Source organism: Enhydra lutris, unplaced genomic scaffold (genome assembly GCF_002288905.1).
Source record: "Enhydra lutris kenyoni isolate GAN:26980312 unplaced genomic scaffold, ASM228890v2 scaffoldscaffold13, whole genome shotgun sequence".
Taxonomy (NCBI): Eukaryota; Metazoa; Chordata; class Mammalia; order Carnivora; family Mustelidae; genus Enhydra; species Enhydra lutris.
The window spans coordinates 10,332,000-10,347,276 of NW_019154097.1; the positions used below are offsets into that span (position 1 = coordinate 10,332,000).

A 15,277-nucleotide genomic window follows, 5' to 3' on the forward strand; every position below is an offset into this window, starting at 1 on the left:
AAGCCCCAAGTCCCTCCAGACCTCAGCCTTCCTCTTTCTCCCCTCCTCCCCTCCATAAAGGTCCCGGCCCCCAAGCGGCGCCCCACTCCTCTCACCTGACTCTCCCGCGGAAACTCGTGGCGCACGATGCTGATCACCGGAATGTGCAGGACGGAGCTGACCAAGTCGAGCTCCATCATCTCACCCTGGCTCTGGGGGAAGGCGAGCAGCGCCGACACCCCTTGCACCACCACGGTGTGGCACACGCTCTGCAGAAAGGAGAAAGGGTCACTGCTCCACGGAGAGCTTGGGGAGGAGAAAGGCAGGAGCGGCAGATCGCCCAGGCCCGCCTCGATGGCCATCACGACTTCCAAAGACAGGTTGTAGGGCAGCAGACCTTCAATGCGGTTCAGGTTGTCTACGGCGAAGAGAAGGGCGTCCCGAGGCCACAGGGTCTCGGCCCCGGCGCCCTCCCCGGGCTTCCGGGCGCGCGGCGGGCCCCGGCCATGCAGGGCGCTCCCCAACCAACGTGCGCCCGGCGAAGGCGCCGGGGGTCGCCAAGTCCCTGGCTCGGGCTCATCCCTCTGGGCGCCTGCCCGGCTGCCGTCCGGAGCGCGGCTGGCGACGCGGGGGGCCGTGGTCCAGGGCTGCAAGTGCACCGCGCCCACCCTCACCGCGTGCCCGATGCGCTTGAGGATCTGGCAGGGCTGCGGGTGCGAGGAGGAGCCGGGCACCCCGGCCAGCACCAGAGCGCAGGGCGGCGGCAGCAGCAGACAGACCCTGCTCAGCAGCCACCACAAACTCAGTCTCCTCATTACTAAGACCCGCAGGGAGAAAGCGCGCCCCCTCCTGCGCCCGGCTCGCCCCCCCTCCAGCCGCTACCTAAGGTCTCCGCCCCCAGGTCCCGCGGGCAGCTCACTCTACGCTGCGGAGCGCTCCCAGGCGCCGAAGCGGTCTCCGGGCCATCCAAGTTGGAGCCTAGCGCACCCGGGTGCCTCCGCCTCGCATCCTCCGCCCGCCCGGTCCCTGCGCGGAGCCGTGCAGGCGGGCGGGCCGGCGCCGGTCACCCGAGGCTTGGGCGCCGGTTCCCTGCTCTCCCCATCTGCAGGGCGGCTGGGGCACTGCGTCCGGTCCCGCGGCTGGGCTGGAAAGCCGCCGGAGTTCCTAGGGGGGCAACGCGACCCAGGAGGCAACGCGCCCACTTGGATTCTTTTCTTTTCCTTTTCTGCCCAGGCGAGACCCACTTATTTCCTTGGGGTCGCGCAGAAGGCAGCGTTCACGCCCGGAGTGCGAAAAAGAAGCCAAATCCTCCTTGCTCCACCGCCCGCCACCCTCTGGCGGGCCCCCCCGGCACTGGCTTCATCTTTCTTCCTGTCTCGCTACTTCCTCTTTTCCTTGCTTCGCTCCTCTTTCCGCCCAGTCGCCGCCGCCGCCTGCTTCCTCGGAGGAGCGACGCGACTGGCCAGCAAAGGGTGGTTCTGCTCGGAGCGCAAAGTTCTCCCCGCCTCAGCCGGCGCCTCCCTGTTGCTGAGCCCTGGCGCCAGCCTGTCGCTTGGCTGCGCTAAACGCCCACTGATGGTGAGATTCCCGGGTGGCGCTTCCCGCGCCCCGGGAAAGTCTGCTCCCCAAAGGCGCCGGGGCTTGGTTTGCGAAATTCCGTGAGACCCGCGAGGGCGAGGGCGAAGGCGAGGGCGAGGGCGAGGACTCTGAGCCGCAGAGAATTCCGAATGCGGATGTACCTGAGGAATCTGAAATCCAGTGGTTCGTCAGGCTGGGTTCTAAGAAGCTGGGACTTCAACGAGTAACGAGCTTCTCTTCCATGTGGCGCTTTAAAGGTTTTTCTCGCTAAGGGCACCAAAGCCAGAATCATTTACACATTTAATCTCCTCGGCTTCCTTCTCTCGGGCACGTGGGCCTTTGCGGTTTTTAAGGATTCCTCATGTTTTTAGGTTCTCGGAAGTAGATAAGTGAATTTGAAGCAATTATTTGACCAAGAAATTAAAGATCTTCAAAATACTTTTGGAGTTTCAAGCACGGTCAACAGCAGTTTCTAGTTTAGGCTGAGAGCCCCCCAGATCACAATTTCTAGTAAGTTCTTTCATTTGTATGGTAATGCAGTGAAGTCAGTGGTTTAGGATTTGGTCTCTTTCTCCAGGACCTGAATCTGAAATTAGAAGCCAAAGAGAGGGTTAAGGGCAGGCCTGTGGTTTCCACGCGTGCAATAGGTTTATTTTATGCCTTGGTATCCTTTAGAAGGAGATTAGAGACACATCCTTGGGGTAAGCAAGACTGGGGACCTGCTGTTCTGAATTTCAGTACCACTTCAAGAGAACCGTGACCTTGGCGATTTATTTCACCTGACCTTGCCCTGCTGTTTGGAGCTGCTAAATTGTTATGCAAGTACAGCTAGCTTTTAACTCTGGAGGGCTGTTTTGATTCATGAGCTAGAGTTTCCATCATGCTTTTAATCTTTGGGATGAAGAAGCTCTCGCTAAATAAAATTCCCAAGAAGGTTGCAAAGTGAATGCTGTTTTCCTCAAAACAGACATTTAAAGGCATCTCAGAACAAAACTTTTCTGACAACCAGAATAGCTGCTGCAAACCTGGGGTGCCAGAAAAGAAAAGGAGTGAAAATCATAATAAAGGATGAACCGCAAGGGAAGGGGTCCCTCCTGAGACCCTAGAGAGCACCCCAAGCATGGATGCTGGGAATTCTTGCAGGCTTCAGAGGATTCCACTGATTGGGGACTGAATAAGAAAAGTATAGAATTTCGTGGTCCTTGCATTGCAGGAAAACTGGGAATCTATTAATTGTATAGTAAGAAGATATGCTTCTGTGTGTGTGTGTGTGTGTGTGTGTGTGTGTGTGCGCATTAAGGAGTGTGACATTCCAGACGATGACCGTGCCCTAGAGTGGTTATCTTAGTACTTGGCATTATATACATGTTCAAATCAGGTTCTCAATAAAATAGATGGTGACAAAGAATAGATGGGTCTGTGGGTTAATTTGATCCTACATTCTTTAGGCCTCTCAAGTCCATGACCACCTTGAGGGACCAGCTGAACTGCCTGTTCACAGGAGGGGATGATTCCCAAGGTTCTAAGGATTGTGCTCCACCAGCTCATGATAAAACCATAGCTAAATCTTGCAAATACTGAGTGTTCACAGTGACTAATAGCCCTTCCTTCCTGCACTTCATCTTTTGTTTCTTTCCTGGGCTTTTTGATGATGATATACTGTCTCCCTTTCCATTTTCTTTTGCTGCTAGGTTCTGTTTATCCATATCACTGCCATCTGAGTGTCTCTGACATGATTCTTTTCTCTCCTTTTCTCTCATCTCCCTTTCTCTTTTCCCTTCCTTCTCCTCCTTTTCCATGTTTCAATGGACATAATGTTGAGAGCTCTTTTAGATTCAGTCATCAGTTCAACAACCATTTATTAAGCTCCTACTCTGTGCCAGGCATTGCTGCAGAACTGTCCTGGGGATAGATAAATTCCAGATCAGAGAAGTTGAGGGTTCCCCCCCTGCCCCACAAACCACATATTTAATGAGTGAACAAAATGCTGACGTTGAGCTTATATTCCAGTGGGAGAGAAAGACAATAAAGCATACAAAGAAGTAAATGTAGGAGATATTAGTTGATGCTAAGAAGAAAAGTAGATCAGCAAAGGGGAAGCATTAGGAGAGTAGCTTGTAATTTTAGATAGCAGAGCCAGGGTAAACTGAGAAGAAAACTTTTCAATAAAGAGTTAAACAGAGGTGAGGGGGTAATTATATAAACATTCAAGACAAGAATTTCTAAGTAGAGGAAACAGCAAGTGCAAAGGCCCTGTGGCAGGGTGTTTCTGGCATATTTGAGGAATAGTGAGGGGTCCAAGGGTACCTGGGTGGCTCAATAGGTTAAGTGTCTGCCTTTTGCTCAGGTCATAATCTCAGGGTCCTGGGATTGAGACTCTTCTTGGGCTCTCTGCTCAGTGGCAAGTCTGCTTCTCCCCCTCCCTCTCCCTCTGTGATCTCTCTCGCTCTCAATCTCTCTCAAATAAATAAGAACCTTAAAATAAAATAGTGAGGGGTCGAGGGTTGCTGGAGCAAAATGCTCTAGGGTAAGTGCAGTGACAGGTCAAGCCAGAGAAGCAATGAGGAGATGACAGATAATGTAAGCCAATGAAGAATTTTGGCTTCTACTCTGAAGGGAATGAGAAGGTATGGGGGCAGGTGTTAAGCAGAAGAGTGACGGGATTTATGTTTTAACAGGACTACTCTAGCTGCTCTATTGATAATAGATGAAAGGTAGGCAAGGGTAGGAGTCAGGAGACCAGATATGAGGCTGTTGGCAATAATCCATGTAAGAGATAGGACATTGCTGTCAAATCATAAAACCACTTTATCAGATTAGTGTTAATTATTCCCATTCTATAGGATAGGATATTATATTTGTGTATATATATATATATATATATATTATATTTATATTGAGAAAAGTTGAGTTATTTGCACAAAGTCATTGCATAGTGAGTGGCAGCATGAATTCAAGATTCTAAGTTCATCCCAGCCGCATTCTTGGTAGCAAGAATCAACCAAATCTCAAAATTGGCTCACCCAGAGAAGATGAAGCTCTTTTTATTACCAAATTCTAAATGAGAACTACTGATCTAAGAACCCATGTTGGAGAGTCAAATAAACAAAAACAAATCCAAATGCTCACAATTTAAAATGTGCTTTTGTGCACATCTGTGCTTTCTGGTACCAGTAACCGGTAAACTAAAAGCTGAGATATTCTGGAGGTAGCCCAGGAAAGGCTGCCACGAAGGATGCTGTGGGAGTCAGAAACTTGGATTCTATTTTCAGCACCGTTTCCCTCTGGGTGCAACATTTAACCTCCTGAAGCACAGATTCCTTCTTTGTACTGGGGTTGTGGTGACAGCTCTTGGCAGTTGTCTACACTGCAGCATGTGGACTCCTGTGAACCCTTTTCAAGTTCCATGGGAGTGAGAGGCTTTCTGTAGGCCTTTCGGTTCAGTCACATATTTATAAAGGCTTGGGAAATTACCTTTTTTCTTTCTTTTTTGCCTGACGGATTTCAAGTTCTACCCATATTTAGCTTTGTGTAGATAGGCAAGAATATTAAATGCCATGTTCCTATCTCCGGGTCAGCCTTTTATGCGATATTAGCAATGGAGGTGGTTGTTGTTGCTGTTTTTATCAATATTCAGATGAAAAAAGTGCTCACCTCTGCCTAATAATTCCGTAAGCCCAAATTGTACCCTCTCCCACATCAATTTTTGTCTCTATTGCCAGAGACCCTGTTGTTATGGGAATCTTCCTGGGTAAAAACAAGCAAACAAAACAAAGGAACAAACAAAGAAAAAACAGAAACAGAATCATAAATATAGAGAACAAAGTGGTGGTTGTCACAAGGCAGGAGGTTGGAGGGGCGATGAGTGAAGTAGGTGAAGGGGACGAAGAGGCACAAACTTCCAGTTACAAAATAAATAAGTCACAGAGATGAAAAGTACAGCATAGGGAATATAGTCAATAATACCATAATAACATTGTGTGGTGACAGATTGTAATTACCCTTGTGGTGAACACTGTGTAACATATAGAGTTGTGGAATCATCGTGTTGTGCTCCTTAAGCTAATATAACATTGTATATCAACTATACTTAAATAATAAACATTTTAAAAAATATGTGGAGTTGGTAGAGAAGCAATGGTAGCAGAATTTGAGGATGAAATGAATCACAGAAAAATCAGGTCAATTTTGAGGAGCAGACCCTAAGGGCCAATCTATCTAAAGCCTAATTATCCTTTTTTGTTCCCCCAATTTTAAAAAAGCCTATATTGACTTGATACCTTGTAACACTGTTCTAATATTCTACTTATTAGGTATTAATTTTGTCACTAGTCATTCTCTTCAAAAAATACAAGTAACTTTTGTGATTATGGGATTATTCAGATAAATTATTTAATCCTGATTATTGTAAAATTAATATCCTGTTGGGAATTTCTTTTTGATAGGGGGAAGGCATTCATTTTGCCTTATAAGGGGATTTAGGGACATAAGAAAGGACTAGGTAGGATTTCACCAAAGGAATTTTAGGCAACCCAAGGGACTGGAATAAGAGAAAAGGAGCATTGGGAGCTAGGAAAATGGTGCAAAGAAAGGGAAGCAAAAAATGAGATGTCTTATCTATTTCAAATAATGCTCAGTCTTTGCTGTGACACTGGAAAATATAAAGGGAAATGTTTCCTCCTTTGTACCATATGATCTCCTATACCCAGGAAACCAAATTCAGGCCAGGACTATTACCTATCAACAAATTAGGAACTACCAATACTTGTTTGCCTTTCAGCTCTGAGAAAGAACACTGTGGTGTCCTCAGTCTAGTTATTGTCAGGGGAGTATGTTATCAGTTGTGACAAATGCGTGGCCTTTTCAACATCTACCAGGATTATTGGCTGAGTGTTTGTATTTCCTAATTCTTCTCCTAAACCACACACTACAGGAAACTCAGATAGGACTTGGAAAGGCCAATGTGGCATTCTCTCTCAGTCTCTCTCTCTCTCTTGCTCTCTTTTTTTCCCCTTTGGTAATCATCATTCCAATTTAGTGTTTATCCAAATGAGTTTTGAAATAAAACTTGGCCCATCACAGACCACAACATTTTTAAAGGACTTTTTTTTTGTGCCCAGTTTGTAGCACAAATTTTAGAGCTGTAGCCAAAGAATTGGGAACTTTTGCAAAGGTTATTTGCCTTCGTGGTTCTCATGCCTTATATCCGGAAAAGCTTTTTTTTTTTTTTTTAAGAAAAACAATTTTTGTTTCTTTAGAAGGAGGTTCTAAGGAAGGGATTTTTTTTTTCATTAGAAGACAAGAAATATGAAATCTTTATCATTCTAGAGCTTATTATCTTGAATGACTTCTACGTGTGGGACAGTTTACACGCATGATCTTTTAATTTTATGATTCGATAGACTGTATTATCCTTATTTTATAGATGATGAAATTCATGCTTGGTGAGGTTGAGTCATTTGCTAAGAATGGGGAAGCAAAACAGATTTGATCCTCTAAATCCAAAGTCCAAACTCTTTTCATTTCCACTTCCGAGTTTGAATGGAAACATGATGGTCAAGCCTGACTGGCACTAGAACCACTAATGTACAGGGATGAACATAAAGTTACTTGATTACCACTGTCAGAGTATGTAAATACCAACTCTAGACATTTTAATACATTTTTAAAAATATTTTATTTATTTGACAGAGACACAACGAGAGAGGGAACATAGGTAGAGGAAGGGGAGAGGAAGTAGCAGGTTTCCTGCCAAGCAGAGAGCCCAATGTGGGGCTCAATCCCAGAACCCTGGGATCATGACCCAAGCCCAAGGCAGAAGCTCAATGACTGAGCCACCCAGGTGTCCCAAGACTTCTATCTTGATCAAAAGATTGAAGAGTTTGGATGATATAAGCTAGATCACTCAAAGATGGGTTTGGATATATATGTCATATTTTCATGTGTAAACTTCTGCTGAGCAGAGTTTTCCTCCATGCCACTTCTAGGTGCTACCATTGATGCAGACAGGAAAAAAAAATCTCATGATTATGCTGAAGGAGAACCTTCTGAGAACTGCACCTCTCTTTGAAATAAGGGTTAGTCATCTAGAAATTGTTACCAAAATAGAAATACCTCTTCCAGAATTTGAAATCCCCTCAAAAATACACTGTCCCTTTTCTTTTGGTGTGCCATCACTGGGTTAGAAAAATAATTTGGAGGTGCCTGGGTGGCTCAGTGGGTTAAGCACCTGTCTCTTGATTTCAACTCAAGTCATGATCTCAGGATCATGGGATCGAGCCTTGTATGGGGCACTGTGCTCAACGGGGAGTCTGCTTGAGGATTCTTTCCCTTCTCTACTGCCCCTCCCACCCACTCACGTGCACACATGTGCCTTCTCTCTCTCTCTCTCTCTCAAGTAAATACATAACTCTTTTTAAAAAAATATCAGTTGGCCCCTACCTCCAACAGTACTATCACTGCAGGGTAGGCTACGGAGAGTAAACTGAGCAAGACTGAGATAGAGCAGCAATGATTAGCTTGTGATCACATGGAACTCTACAAAGAGCTCAATGGGAAAACATTTCATCCATCAAGAATGCTCGTCTAATGATTAAGATGAGGCAGGTTGAAAACAGTAAGTACTATAGTCCAGAACAGGATGACACCTCTTTGAAGACCTTTATGCTTTCCCGCAGAATTTTTTTCATTCTCTCTCATGTCAAAGAGAGTAGACATATTAATATATTTATCTAGTTGTAAATCAGTAATGAATAGCTGATGGCTGAGGCAGAGAGTCAATAAATGATAGCCCACAGTTCCACAGCTTAAGGCAGGCACAGAACTACACCCCCATTTCTCCTATAGCCATCAAAATGGGGAGACAACATCTACTATGATGACTGCATCTTGTGGAGCTGGTGGGGTGGAGGCTGGTGTTTCTTCTCTGATGTGCTCAGGCAAAAAGCCCCCTGTTTAGTTCTGACATTTGATGCCCTTAAGATAAGGGCTGAGCTTTTCTGATAATGAAAACACTTGCAGCCCATTTGTTTCTAATGACCATATCTGTATTAATCTTCATTCATATTTTTTAACTGGGAGATATGGAGTTTCCTCCCATCTTGGTATGGCTCTTGCCTAAAGTTCTTCCTCTGGTTGGCGGCACAGTCATGTTTCTGTGGAGTTTCGAAATGATCTTCAGCAAAAGCAATCTTCTTTTCCATTGTACTAGCTATTCAATCTTCCTCTTTAAGCCTCCCTACTAGCTCCCTGCTGCTTTCTAAATCAAGCTGTGATTTTCCTGGTTTATCAGCCTCTCCATCATGAGATTTAAATTTGCTATTATGGATTTTTTTTTTTTTTTTTTTTTTTTTTTTTTTACTGGTATCTTCCCCAGTGCCAAAATACATCATCTTCATTCCAGAAGTGGGTGGCCAGGAACCTCTTCCTGGCAGGATCCACAGTTTGTGGTGCAGGCATCTGTGTATGTGTGGGATGGCTAGGGGGAGATTCCCTATTGTTTGTTTGCTTCGGCATCCACAGTTTTCAAGTGACTACAATGTCTACAGGTTGCCTGGGCATTATTTCATTCTGATTCTGTTCATACCAGTGAGTCTTCTTTGTCTTCCTAGTCAAGGGACATGGCTTAAAGAAATGAAACTAGCCAATGCAATCTTTGACTATTTTTCATCAGATCAGAAAATTATGGTAATTAGAGTATGAGTATAGCAGAAAAGGTGTTAGTCTTGTATTTACATATGATATGATGTAAAAATGTAATATATGTATAATAAAAATATAATTTAGCAATATATATAAGTTAAATCCGTCTCAATTCTGCATTCTCCTGTAGTAGTACTATGATCTCATGCTAGGGTAGCATGTATTTACCTAGTCTTTGACTTGGGGCTTGACTAAATCACTGCTTTGATCAATGGGATTTTCAGTGGGCATGATGCAAATGAAGGCTTGCAAGGTGCTTGCACAGTTGAGCTTGTTTTCTCTCTCTCTCTTTCTTTCTTTCTAGCTTCTTTTCTTGAGTTCCTACCTTTCACCCACTGAAGAACATTCTTTTAATGGCTGCTGGTTCAAGGACCATGAGAGGTTTGTAAAACAGACCTGGACCCAACTGCAGGTGGTAGCTGAGTCCAACTGACCTCAGCTTTGATCAGCTGAGCCCCAGTAAACTATATTCTGGTGAATGACAAATAAATCTTGTATTTCATGTTGCTAAGGTTTCCTTGGTATCCATTTTGCAACAAAGTGATTGAGACACATGTGGGGAAATCTGTGGGGAAAAATTTAATTAGATGTATCTTGTTCAGGGGCGCCTGGGTGGCTCAGTGGGTTAAGCCGCTGCCTTCGGCTCAGGTCATGATCCCAGGTCCTGGGTTCGAGCCCCACATCGGGCTTTCTGCTCAGCGGGGAGCCTGCTTCCTCCTCTCTCTCTTCCTGCCTCTCTGCTTACTTGTGATTTCTCTCTGTCAAATAAATAAATAAAATCTTTAAAAAAAAAAAAAAGATGTATCTTGTTCACTTTTAGGAGAAATATTCCAAAGATAAGGCAGAGATGTATAGGTTAAGAAAAAAACCTCAAATGTTTCCATAGTATATTCTGGGGAAACTTTACATTCAGTCTAAGCACTTACATTTACTTCTATGACCTTGCATAGTGAAGATTCACACTCTTTGCGTGACCCAACACAATGAAGACCTTCAACCATCATGAAATTGAATATACTCAGCATGTACTTATGAAAAAAACATTCCATGTATTCACACAGTGCCTAGTATAAATGGTATAAAGGTTAAAATGCTCACATCCTGTCACAAAGTCATCTTAAAATAACAAATAATTTACTTGCATTTTTCAAATAGCATGAAGAGATCTACATACATACTATTACATAAATAGTAATATTTTAAAATTTTCATCTTTCCCATTCATTTCCTTTCTTCACTGAAAGTGCTTTCACATTTCTTTCATCCTAAATTGTCCCTAAAATCTGCCAGCCTATCCTTGTTTGAAGATTTCCTCAGTATTAGCCTGTTTTCTCCCAGTCTTTTCTCAGCCTCTAGCTTTCTTCCTGGCTCTGCATAACAAAACTGGGGGCATCATGTTGCCTGATTTCAAGCTTTTCTACAAAGCTGTGATCACCAAGACAGCATGGTACTGGCACAAAAATAGACACATAGAGCAGTGGAACAGAGTGGAGAGCCCAGATATGGACCCTCAACTCTATAGTCAAATAATCTTCGATAAAGCAGGAAAAAATATCCAGTGGAATAAAGACAGTCTCTTCAGTAAATGGTGCTTGAAAAATTGGACAGCTATGTATAAAAGAATGAAACTTGACCATTCTCTTACACCAAACACAAAGATAAACCTGAAATGGATAAAAGACCTCAACATGAGGCAGGAATCTATCAAATCCTAAAGGAGAATATAGGCAGTAACCTCTTCAACATCAGCCACAGCATCTTCTTTCAAGACATGTCTCCAAAGGCAAAGGAAACAAAAGCGAAAATGAACTTTTGGGACTTCATCATGATCAAAAGCTTCTGCACAGCAAAGGAAACAGTCAACAAAACAGAGGCAACCCACACAATGGGAGAAGATATTCGCAAATGACACTACAGACAAAGGGCTGATATCCAAGATCTATAAAGAACTCCTCAAACTCTACACACACAAAACAGATAATCAAGTCAAAAAATGGGCAGAAAACATGAACAGACACTTATCCAAAGACATACAAATAGCTAGCAGACGCATGAAAAAATATTCATCATCATCAGCTATTGGGAGAGTCAAATCAAAACCACATTGAGATACCACCTTACCTGAGTTAGAATGGCCAAAATTAACAAGACAGTAAACAACAAGTGTTGGAGAGGATGTGGAGAAAGGGGAACCCTCTTACACTGTTGGTGGGAATGCAAAGTGGTGCAGCCACTTTGGAAAACAGTGTGGAGATTCCTTAAGAAATTAAAAATAGAGCTCCCCTATGACCCTGCAAATGCACTACTGGGTATTTCTCCCAAAGATACAGATGTAGTGAAAAGAAGGGCCATCTGTACCCCAATGTTCATAGCAGCAAGGGCCACAGTCACCAAACTGTGGAAAAAGAACTAAGATGCCCTTCAACAGATAAGTTGATAAAGAAGATATAGTCCATATATACAATGGAATATTATGCCTCCATCAGAAAGGATGAATATCCAACTTTTGTATCAACATGGACAGGACTGGAAGAGATTATGCTGAGTGAAATAAGTCAAGCGGAGAGAGTCAATTATCATATGGTTTCACTTACTTGTGGAGCAGAAGGAATAACATGGAAGACATTGGGAGATGGAGAGGAGAAATGAGTTGGGGGAAATTGGGTGGGAGATAAACCATGAGAGACTGTAGACTCTGAGATACAAACTGAAGGTTTTGAAGGGGGGTTGGGAGGTAGGGTGAGCCTAGTGGTGGGTATTATGGAGGGCACATATTGCATGGAGCACTGGGAGTGGTGCATAAACAATAAATTTTGGAACACTGAAAAAAAATAAATTTTTTTTAAAAAGAAAAAAAAACCCAAAAAACAAAAAATAAAAGAACTAGGCTCAATCCAGTTGTCAGGTGACTGAGGGCCTCAAGGCAGAATCTTCCTCAGTTGCCAGAGTTAGACAAAGGCTGGGAATACTGATATTTAGTAACTATTGACACATCACATGTTATGGCTCTCTGTTAGGGACATGTTAGTGTAGAATGCAGAAACAAATAAAAAGGTCCCTGCTTTGGGATCTCACTAGCTTTGGAGAATTTTGTCATTCTAACAAAGCATTAAGAAGATATGATGAAAAAAAAAAGAAGATATGATGAATAAAGCTTGAAATGGAAGATACTTCTGAATTGCAATTGGGTTCTTTGTAAGGATACCAAACATAAAGGAATCAACAGAAGAATGACAGATAAAAGAAAATACAATATATACCAGAAATCATAATGTGGGGCTAATAGGATAAAATAAAATCTAAATATAAGGGGTATATGTGTGTGTGCATATATACACACACATATATACAAAGACATATAAATATATATATACATATATATAAATATATGTGTGTGTATATATATATATATATATTTGTCATAGTAACCATAGGGGTTTCCAAATTTTATTGTCTTCAACTATATGGCAACTTGGATTATAAAAAATGTCACTTCTGCATAACTAAAGTTTAATTTAGCTTTCAAATATACATTTCTGATGGTGAAAAACTTAAATTGGCCAATTTAAGGAAATTGATTATCAAGAAGGAAAAATATATCAAAATATAATTCTTGTCCATAGGTGTAAAAGCAGTGGGGGATGCTATTATTAAGTGACTGCTCCTTGGAAGCTTGCATATCAACACTGAGAAAACTCACTCTTTACCTAATATACTTCAGTGAGATTAAAGAGCCACATGTAATTACATAGGAAAATTAAAATACTGAGATCAAAGTACTTACATTGTTGATGCTCTGAAAAAGTAGGAATATTTCTATGCTGATTATAAAACTAAGCTATTGACATCTATGGAAGGGTGCACAATTGTTCATCCTTTCTGATAAAATGATCTCCTTCATAGAAATTAATACCGGAAAACAAAGAAGAGAAAAAGAACAAAAGGAAGAAAGGAAGAAAAACCAGGAAGTAGAGGTAGAAAGGTATTTTGCAGCACAGCTGAAACATTATGGAAATCTGCAAAACAACAAAAATAATTAACAAACAATAGGGCCATGATTAAGTTTTTTATGGCATGTTAATTCTACATTATTTCATTCAGTCAGTAAAAATGATGAATAGGGAACTTTCAGCATTTGGTAAATTACCTATAAATATGAAAAAAAAAAGTATGGACTACATACAATTTGATTTCAATTCTGTCTATAAAGTCTTCATTTACACATTGGAGATGATCAAAAAAATATTAGTAGAAAATAATGGTTATCACTTTTTAAAAATTAGCAGCACCTCTTTTACACATTTCAATGTAAAAAAGTGATATGCATATTAAAGTTATAACTCATTTAGCAAGTAATTACCCAGTTACCTTTCATATTTGAAACATTTAGGAGCCAGGAAATAAGCAAGTACATTTCTGAGGAGCCGAAAAACAAAACCCAAAAAACATTGCAGTGTCTATGCTCTGAATTTCACACATTTTATTTATAGAGAAACACTTCCAGCTTTTACTTGGAGCATTCTAATGAGCCCGAGTCCTATACCAGTGCAGATTTGAAGAGATAATCAGAAGAGAGGGATCAAACCTCAGGAAATTAATGATAATAATAAGATCTATACAAAACTTCATACTATTGATAAAATAGTATGCATTATTTCAATTGATTTATACAAAAACTTTCAAACACTATTTTTTCATTTTGTGTCCCTTTTACAGAAGAGGACATTGAGACCTAAGTGGTTAAGTGACAGACCAAGATCACATAACTTAAACTCAGGTGTCCTAAATTCAAATTCCTAAATCTCTTTACCTTCAGTGCATCCTCTGTCTTAAAATTGTGAAAAGTGACATCTAATTGTCTGCCAGCTTGGACTGTCAACATAGCAGGTTCCTGATCAGTCAGACTGAAGTCTGCCTCCTCATTTATCTCTTTTGTTACCATTCTAAATCCTGGTTTCTTCATTTATAAAATGGGGAAAGCACATATAGGGCTTTTGTGATGATGAAATGATAAGATACAGGCGAGGAGCTTGGCGGAGTATCTAGTTAGTAGTATGGAAAATTTTAAATGCTTACAGTAAACATGTACTTAAAGTTTGGACACTACACAGAATAAACTGACTAGACAGACTACTCTCTGTTTCTTTAGGATTCGACATTATTTTAAGGTGAAATATCTTCAGTGGTCATATAATTGTACAGATGTTGGTTTCTTTTCTTGTAGAAAATCTTTACAAATTTTGAATCTTCCCCCTTCTCTTAACCTCCATGGTGTTCATTCTAATTGTGGAATACAAAATTAGGAACACTGAGCTTTTTTCATATACAGGTGCCAATTTTCATTCTAGAATATCTTTATTTATTTATTTATTTATTTGACAGAGATCACAGGTAGGCAGCGAGGCAGGCAGAGAGAGAGAAGGAAGCAGGCTCCCTGCCGAGCAGAGAGCCTGATGCGGGGCTCGATCCCAGGACCCTGGGATCATGACCTGAGCCGAAGGCAGAGGCTTTAACCCACTGAGCCACCCAGGCGCCCCCATTCTAGAATATCTTAATGAATGAAAATATGTAGAATTCTACTTGGTGCTCCTTTATATCATGGATTTTAGAAGACAAGGCCCTGAATAAATGGACATTAAAAGCTTCCATCATGAACTTCGTGAACAAAGACTTCTGTGATCTATAGAAATCTGAGTCAAATGATACTCCTTTGAAGTGAGCTTGAAGCATCATGTTATCTTTTCTCATGTTGTCTTTTAGGCTTAGGAAATAGTTAATATTTTCTAAAGTCCTTTCAGCCAGATGAATTGATATTTTCTAGATTCTCTTGAACTTATGAAAGTACTGCTCAGAGAAACAGCTTGAGTGCTGATAATTTTACAACAGTCCTACATGCAGACACACACACACACACACACACACACACACACACACACACACCACATAGCATTGACATTTATAGTCTTAAATGCATTGTTTGCATTTTTTTCATGGCTTTGTTTTAATAAGTGAACCTTTG

At 41.7% G+C, this 15,277-nt stretch overlaps 1 protein-coding gene across 2 annotated transcripts in view; it reads right to left on the reverse strand.

Annotated features, from left to right (window-relative positions):
• LOC111146052 (glutamate ionotropic receptor NMDA type subunit 3A) overlaps positions 1–794 on the reverse strand; it is a 150,885-nt gene extending 150,091 nt beyond the window's left edge. For both annotated transcript variants that reach the window (XM_022501428.1, XM_022501429.1), the window contains exon 1: positions 96–794. In XM_022501428.1, coding sequence (XP_022357136.1) covers positions 96–794 — 699 coding nt within the window. The remainder of the gene's footprint in view (positions 1–95) is intronic.
• Between the last annotated feature and the right edge of the window lie 14,483 nt (positions 795–15,277).